Source organism: Alligator sinensis, unplaced genomic scaffold (genome assembly GCF_000455745.1).
Source record: "Alligator sinensis unplaced genomic scaffold, ASM45574v1 scaffold783_1, whole genome shotgun sequence".
Lineage (NCBI taxonomy): Eukaryota > Metazoa > Chordata > Crocodylia > Alligatoridae > Alligator > Alligator sinensis.
In genome coordinates, this window is record NW_005842197.1 from 1,982,408 (window position 1) to 1,990,604 (window position 8,197).

An 8,197-nucleotide genomic window follows, 5' to 3' on the forward strand; every position below is an offset into this window, starting at 1 on the left:
AGTGGGTACAAGAGATCAATGGTTCTCAACCTTTTTAGACTCAAGACACCCACATTAGACTCAAATGAAAAAGTGCCAGTTCTTAGTTTTCACTTGTTTTTTGACGACAGAAAACTGAGAGCAATTTTTCTGTTGCAAAGAACTCATTTTAACAGTATGGATTCCTACATGAAATCTCTGGGTTTATCTCATGAATCATGTTTGTACACATAACAGTGCACCCTGGTTAAGAATCACTGAACTACATGGCTCAAACACTGAGCAAGTGGAACACTTTTCAGCTTGACCAGAGTCATGGCTGGACTCCCCAGGTATGACCAATTAAAAAAAGTTGTGAGAATGTATACATCTTATTAAAAGCAATGCATTTTTTCCCAGGGAACTGAGCCCTTGCTCATCTCCAGACAGAGAACACTAGCCCTAGCGTGCACCCCCAAGCAATGAGGCAAATGACGAGGTGATCTGAGAAAGCATGTGGCCTGTAAATCACTGGGGAGAAATTGGCCTTTAAGAGCAAAGGTATTCTCAATCTCAGCTATAGGAGAGTCCCACATTATCTAATCCCTTCAACTTGTACTAAAGCTACTTGTCTCAGTAACATTATGCAACAGTGAATTCCACACATTGATTATTGTGACAATTTGGGATCTCCTTCTGTGGCTTGAACAAGCTCTCAAGGGTCTAGTCAAACCCCTTGTGCAGATGCAGGGTTCACTGGTCCTAAACCATGTGAGATAGATGCTCATCCAGCCTCCAAGGCAGGATATTCCACCACTTCCACTGTGACACATAGGGAGCTATTTATTTCATATGCTTGCAGTTATTTCCTGTGCTATATAAGTAAAGAGCAATGGAGTTCTATAATCTTGTGCAATGTCTGTGCCTGCTTGCTTTCCTTACAGCCTGTTCCTGAAGAGTTAGACCCCCGACCAAAGTGACCTCACGGATGGAGTTCTAGAAGAGGATATGCTTGAGCTACAAGAAAGCCATATAGGTTGAAATCAAGTGGAGTGAGGTGCTTAAGTGGGCCTAAATGACTTACCCTAGATTCATAGATGTTAGGGTCGGAAGGGACCTCAATAGATCATCGAGTCCGACCCCCTGCATAGGCAGGAAACAGTGCTGGGTCTAGATGACCCCAGCTAGATGCCTATCTAACCTCCTCTTGAAGACCCCCAGGGTAGGGGAGAGCACCCCCTCCCTTGGGAGCCCGTTCCAGACCTTGGCCACTCGAACTGTGAAGAGGTTCTTCCTAATGTCCAGTCTAAATCTGCTCTCTGCTAGCTTGTGGCCATTATTTCTTGTAACCCCCGGGGGCGCCTTGGTAAATAAATACTCACCAATTCCCTTCTGTGCCCCCGTGATGAACTTATAGGCAGCCACAAGGTCACCTCTCAACCTTCTCTTGCGGAGGTTGAAAAGGTCCAGTTTCTCTAGTCTCTCCTCGTAGGGCTTGGTCTGTAGGCCCTTAACCATACGAGTGGCCCTTCTCTGGACACTCTCCAGGATATCCGCATCCCTCTTGAAGTGCGGCGCCCAGAATTGCACGCAGTACTCCAACTGCAGTCTGACCAGTGCCCGATAGAGGGGAAGTATCACCTCCTTGGACCTATTCGTCATGCATCTGCTGATGCACGATAAAGTGCCATTGGCTTTTCTGATGGCTTCGTCACACTGCCGACTCATGTTCATCTTGGAGTCCACTAGGTTACGTATGAAGCCCGTAGCACAAGAGAGAGCTGGGTCCTAGCCCCCAGGCCATCATCTCTGCCCAAAGCACATAGTCCCATTTATTAAAAACAAATCGCTATGTGATTCCTGCCAGTGCCCACACACATTGCAGACCTCAAACAGGCATACCCTTGATTGCTGGCTGAACTGCAGGCTGTGGAGGCTGCCTGAGATAAACAGCAATGAAACGTATCAGCTGACAGACTCTTGGTGGCACTCTGTTCTGATTAGCACAATGCACAAAATGCTTCTCTTCGTTTTTTACTCATAATAATGATGGTAGCAATGGCCATTTGCATTTCACGGGAACTGGGCTGGGAACTGAGGGCTGTTCCAAGACTGCCCAGCTTGAGAAGCCAGCACGTGGGACTGAATGCCCTGGGAACTGTACTTTTATAAGTCATTTGGCAGAGAGATGACCAGCCACAGCTGCATCAGAGGACCCTATCACTTCTCTTAGGTGAGTGGGTCTCAGCAAAGATACCCCTTGTTAGACTCTAGGCTCTGCTCAGAAAATGCCTGCTCTTAGTTTCCACTTGTTTTTTGACTACAGAAAAATAACAGAGCAATTCTTCTGTTGCAAAGAACTCAGAAAGACTATGGCAGGGGAGAATGGTTTTAACACTGTGAATTTCTATTTGAAATCTCAGAGTGAATCATGCTTGCACATTTGACAGCGTTAACATTATGTGGTATCCATGACACCCTTGGGAGGAGTTCAAGGCACCCCAGGGTGCCACAGGATCCCAGCTGTAAATCACTGGCTTAGGCAATGAGGATTGCAGGAATGCTGCTCCCAGGCAGAGGACACCTGGGTGAGGAAGGAGAGCCCTGTATGAGGGACTGCAAAGGACTGTGAAGCCTAGAGGGAAGGCCCTGGGGAAAGAAGGATGGGGAAGTTTGTGGGACCTAGAGAGGCAGTCTGTGTGGATCCCTAAATCAGCTCTAATTTGGAAGAGCTAATTAAGGGCCTTGTCACACGTTACATTTTGCATGTTTTAAACCCACTTAAAATGTGAGTGACTGTGCATTCAAGCAGTGAAACACCTGCAAAATGCAAGCTGCTCCACAGGGATAACACAAGCAATTTGTGGTCCTCAGCCAGCCATAACATCAGCCAGGGACCTCTCTGCTGTACAAAGCCTCCAGGTGGGACAAGGAAAACCACACATCAGGAGGAAGGATCCTGGATTTGTCACTTGTCAGGTTCCTCCACGTTCAAGTTGAAAGCCAGGTGCTTGCAGCCCTGGAGGGTCCCAGCCCCGGCACTGCACCAGAGCTGATTCAGGACTCTGGTGCAGTGCCGGCGCTGGGACCAACAATCAGTGAGCTGTGCATGTTGGGTGTAGTAAACATTACCATGCCACTGCCCAGAACATAATCGGACCTTAATATCACAGAGATTTAACATGCACTAAGCGCCCCACAGGACAAACCCTAAAGCTGGTGGAGAATATAAGCTGACAGTAATAAGTGAGAAGGGGGAGTTCCTTGGAAAGACCTGTGGTTGTGCTCTGACTGACAGTGAAGCAGGTACACAAAGTGCTAGACTGGGTACGTCCCTCTGCAGGAACCTGTGCAGCACCTCGATGGGGCCAGTCTCAGGAAACATTCCTAGTCAGGACAGTGTTGCAAATACCCACTTACAGGTAAGCCCAAGTAGAAGTGCTGTCCTGAATGGGAGCTCAGGCATCTGACACATCCTGTCCCACTTGCAGTAACCCAGCTAGACTGCTCAATTGCACTGGCACACCCTGCTCTATCTTTTCTTCTCCTAAACCCATGCCTGAACCTGTGCCCCATGCTCTCTACGTAAGGTGTCCGTCATGTTCTCTCCATCCTCTGTCTGGGCCAGTTCAGGATTGACCCACCTGTACGTCCTGCAGGGAGGATATGCTCGTTCTGTTTTTGAACCCTCTTTGTCCTTGTGCTCTCTGCAAATCCTGCTCTGTCTTCAGCCACTGAGGGGTGATGGAAGATGAGCACTAGCCTGACAGAGTCAGTACCGCAGCACGAGCCCTGTGCCCAGAAGCCCCTGGCCCCTCCAGCCATTGTCAAAGAACAACCGAGTGCAATGATTTAAAGCAAAGCGCGTGCTCCCTGGAAGCACTCGGAATGTATTTAAAATCGACCCCTAGTCTCCTTGCCGTGATGAAGGAGGCAGACTCCTGGACAGAGGAGTGCTGCCTTGTAATAAATATTGCTGTTTATTCTGTGCCTGCCCAAGCGTTGGAGAGAACATTTGCAAGCAATAAGCTCACCAGCAGATGGCAGTCACTGCAAGCCTCTTGGCTTTGTCGTACTGGAACTTCCACAGCGGGAGGAGGGTGCCCAGCTGGTCCCGGTACTCGTCCGAGGCATCCTCGAAATATCTGAAGTCTGAAAAACCAGAAAGGAATGGCTGCGTTTCCAAGAGATTCACCGGGGCAAAGCTGGAGAGAATTCCTCTCCCCAGCTCCAGTAATCCAGTAGCTCCTGGACGGCCCTACCTGTGGTCAGAGCCCCAGCTAGCCCGTCCCCGTACACACAAAACATGGCATAGTCTCTGCCCCGAAGAGCTCGCAGGCTAGAGAAAGGTGACAGGCTCAGGCTGGGAGGGGAAATGGAGGCACAGAGACTTGTTCAAAGTGAGTGACACAGCCAGACTCTGGCAGGGCTGGGGGCAGAAACCAGGTGTCCTAGGCTGCAGGCCTGGGGCACCCAGCCTCGCTTTCTTTCGTGGCAGCAGTAGAGCCCCTGAAAACCTTGTCAGGCATTTGGAGGCACAGACTGTTATTGCTGTGCTTTTTTCTGGGAGTCTGGACAAAGTGCAAGGTGCTGTACAAATGTTAAAGAAAGCTTGGCCCTGCCCCTAACACCTGTCAGGAATTCAGGTGTTAGGAAGAGGAGAGAGACAGAGTCAGACAGGGCCTAAGGGTGCTTAGACTCATTCAAGGAAGTCTTCCAGTGGCCCTATGGCTGCCAAACGACTGCACAGGTCCCCACCTGCTCAGAGCAGTGCTGGCATTGTATGTCCCCTGGATGACTGGAATTTGCCATCATTTTTGTCTTCTAGTAGGTCTCCAGCTCCGCTCACACTTGTGTCTTAATACCTTAATACCTCTTCTTTCTTGCCCTTCACACTACCCACTTCATGTTCTTCCATGTTGCTATTCTCTCTCCTCACCCTCAGGATTTGGCCCCTTCCTGCCTGGAACAGCCTCCTTCTATTGTGTCAAGCATCCATCATCTCTAAAACTGAGCCCTGGACCAAGCCTTCCTCCACTGACCTCTGCCCTGCCCCTCTCCACTGCCTTCCTCAACTGATTCTTAAGCACTCTGTTCTCTGTCTTGTTAAGGACCCAAGTCTGGGAACTACCAAGAACTGTTGTCTCCCCTGAACTCTGGGTTGTAAGCCTGTTGAGAGAAGGGACTGGTCTCCCTACATCTTGTGAAGCAGCAGTATGCTCGTAGTATACAGGTCCCGGGGGAGGAAGGCATGCTTTCCCAGTACCTCCATGCACAGATCTCTCCCCCTTCCCCTGCAACCACAGGGAGGCTCTGCAGTGGTCAGAATGGCAATGGGACAGATCCTCAGTGAGTGTAAATCAGTATTGCTCCCAGTCAGCAGAATTATACCAGTCAAAGGCCTGCTCCAATATATCACATCACCCTTCTACTAGCGGCAGGTCTTCTGTCTGAATCGAGACAACACATAATTCAGCCAGAAAGTGCCTCCTTGGTTGTAATTGTTCTGAGGGTTGAGAAGTAAAACACCTGAATGCTGCCATGCTGATGTGTTTTATTAGGTGTATGAATAAATAATAATCATAGATGCTTTGCTAGTGCTTTTTCTTGGAGGATGTTAGGGTACTTCACAAGTTCCCATTAATTAATTTGTCCTTTCAATGGCCTTGGAAAGCACAGAGCTGTTATCAGCTCCTTTTTGGATGGGGCACCTGAGGATGTGGGCAATGAAAGTGATTTATGCAAGGTCACATAGTTCTGCAAAAGAGCTACAAAAAGAGCCCAAGAGTCCTGACTCCCAGCTCTCACTCCAACCATTTTGAAGGCAACAGTCCTTCAAAACAGAATGCTGTACCCCAATACAGGGGTCTCTGCTGGGGGTGGGAAGCTTTAAGGTGCCTACCTCTGGGCTATATGGAAGAAATGCATCTCCCCGAGTTTGGCCAGTGCTTGGCACTAGTGGGTATGTTAGCTGGCTGTGCTGACCCAAATGGAGCACAGCATTCTGGGTTATGTTTGCATAAAGGATCTAATCCATGCTGGAATTAGCTGGTGGATTTTAAAAGAGAGGTGACCAAAGGCTGAACTGAAACCTTTGGGTCACATTAAGCCCATGGTGGCCTTTGGAGGAGACTGTTAGTGCTGACAGCACTGTTACATGGAATGAAGTGGCATTTGGTAGCTGGATCCACAAGCTCTTCACATTGCAGTGACACAGGGAAAGGGCCATAGCATCCAAGTGCCTCAAGAGCAAAAAAGGATTCTGCTGGATTTTGTACCTAGTTAGTCCTCTTCCTTCCCTGTGTCCAGGCAATGATCCATAGCAGCCACTGAACCAAGCATGGTCACAATGCTGAGTAGCTGATGACCTCCTTGAGGAAATGATCAGCAGCATGACACAGATTGATGACCTGATCCAAGGAGTTGTCAATTTGGATCAATTACAGCTGGAGTCTGACAGAATTAGACACCCATCCATGACCGAATGGGACTTGGGCACCTAACCTGGAAACCTCAGCCTACATTTTCATAGGAGCTTTAACAGCCCAGGTGGCAGCCCTGCACTACCCTCCTCTGCAGAGGTGGTGCTCCGAGTGTGAACGTCGTCCCTGCTGAGGGGGCTTTACCTTGTGCGATGTCGTCAAAGGTGTTCTGATTCACCATCCGCTCCATGATTTTGGCTGCCTTTGTCACCTTGGTTACATCATCGCTCTGTCAAGGACAAGAGGGAGGAGAGATTTTATATTGGACGTGTCAACCAAATGAGAAGTTAGCTCCCTAAAACTAGCATCTACTGGAGAGCCCTTAACATGAGGTCTCTAGTCCAGGGGTCTTCAGGTCCAGTGTAGATAACCAAGAGCAAAGGATCTAGAAGTTCTTCAGAAAATCACTGGCAATTCCAGCTGGAGAGACGCACACATCAACAGCAACAAACAATAATAGCCTGTGCTGTAGGAGTCGCATGTTGTGCTGGAGATGTTCAAAGGCACAAAGTACAACGGGGTGCCCAGCTCCCACTGAAAGTCACTGAGAACCTGGCCCCTCCATCCCTTTATGGAAAATCCTGTCCTTATGGTCAGTGCTGCTGTGCACAACAAATGCGCCAAGAAGCACTGCATGATGCTGAACACAGGAGCAACAGAGGGGAGAGAGCTGCTTTTCAGACCCATCTCCACTGGCAATTCCAGGGATGGGCCCAGATCCCCTTCACCTGCCCCCTTCCCCAAAGTCTGGAGCAGTCCAATCCTACCTAAAGGTAAATGGTAACTGCACCAAGTCCATCAGGGTAACGGTGACTTGTTTAAAAAGGGTGGGTGCAGAGACCTCCAAGCAACTGCCACGGAGTTTGTGTCTATACCTCTGTAGGGTACAGCATGGGCCCAGCCACACCTCCAAGGCTTCCCTCCCCAGAACACCGTTAAGGGTTCAAAGGCTCCAGTATGGCATCCCCTTTGGTTTGGAGTGCACCAGCATTTACAGAGTGCTTCATTCCACATTCAAAGTGCTGTAAAGGTGAACTAATCCATGCATCGCTCCGGGGGACTACTGGCCTCCTCTTCTACAGAGAGGAAAGTGAAGCAACTTGCCAAAGGCAATGAAGAAGCGGCAGCAAAATGAGGAATACAGCTCCAGATCTCCTGACTCCCAGACTCATGCTCCTTCCTCCAGCCTACCTGCCATCACACTGAGCACGTATCCAGTATCAGAAGCCTGAGGAAAGCTTTACTAACCCCTAAGTGCTCACCAGTGCTACCACCCTTCCAGCACTGCTAGTCACAGATACCTGCAGCCATGCCCTGGCACACAGCCCAAGAGGTCTCAGCTCAGAGATTCATGGTACTGTGCAGACTCAGTGGAACCCCGTCTCCCTGACCCAAAGAGCTTGCCATGCACGAATCACTGAATCAGAGAAGTAGGCTGGAAAAGACCTCCAGAGGTCATCTAGTCCAACCCCCTGCCCGAAGCAGGATCATCAACATAGGAAGCACAGAGCGGAGCAGGGAATCAAACATATGAACTGCGTCAGTATAATACAGGCACATGTCACAACCCAGTGATTTTTTGTGCCTCGGCACTATGGAATTTCCTGGCCACATGAGAGCTCCTCTGCACGGCAGAGTGTTCTGCTGCAATTGAGCACCTGCGTGTAGGAGAGAGTTCCCGCCAATTTGCAGTTTCCTTTGCAGGGTGCATTTCTTCTTTGCAGCACAGAAATGCACGGTGCAAAGAGTTCCCGCCA

General features: G+C 49.4%; 1 protein-coding gene across 1 annotated transcript in view; it reads right to left on the reverse strand.

Annotated features, from left to right (window-relative positions):
- DNAI1 (dynein axonemal intermediate chain 1) overlaps nt 1-8,197 on the reverse strand; it is a 210,982-nt gene that overhangs the window by 168,121 nt on the left and 34,664 nt on the right. Inside the window, exons 10-11 of the mRNA XM_006026569.2 lie at nt 6,585-6,669; nt 3,993-4,110 (exon numbers count right to left, since the gene is read on the reverse strand). Coding sequence (XP_006026631.2) covers nt 3,993-4,110; nt 6,585-6,669 — 203 coding nt within the window. The remainder of the gene's footprint in view (nt 1-3,992; nt 4,111-6,584; nt 6,670-8,197) is intronic.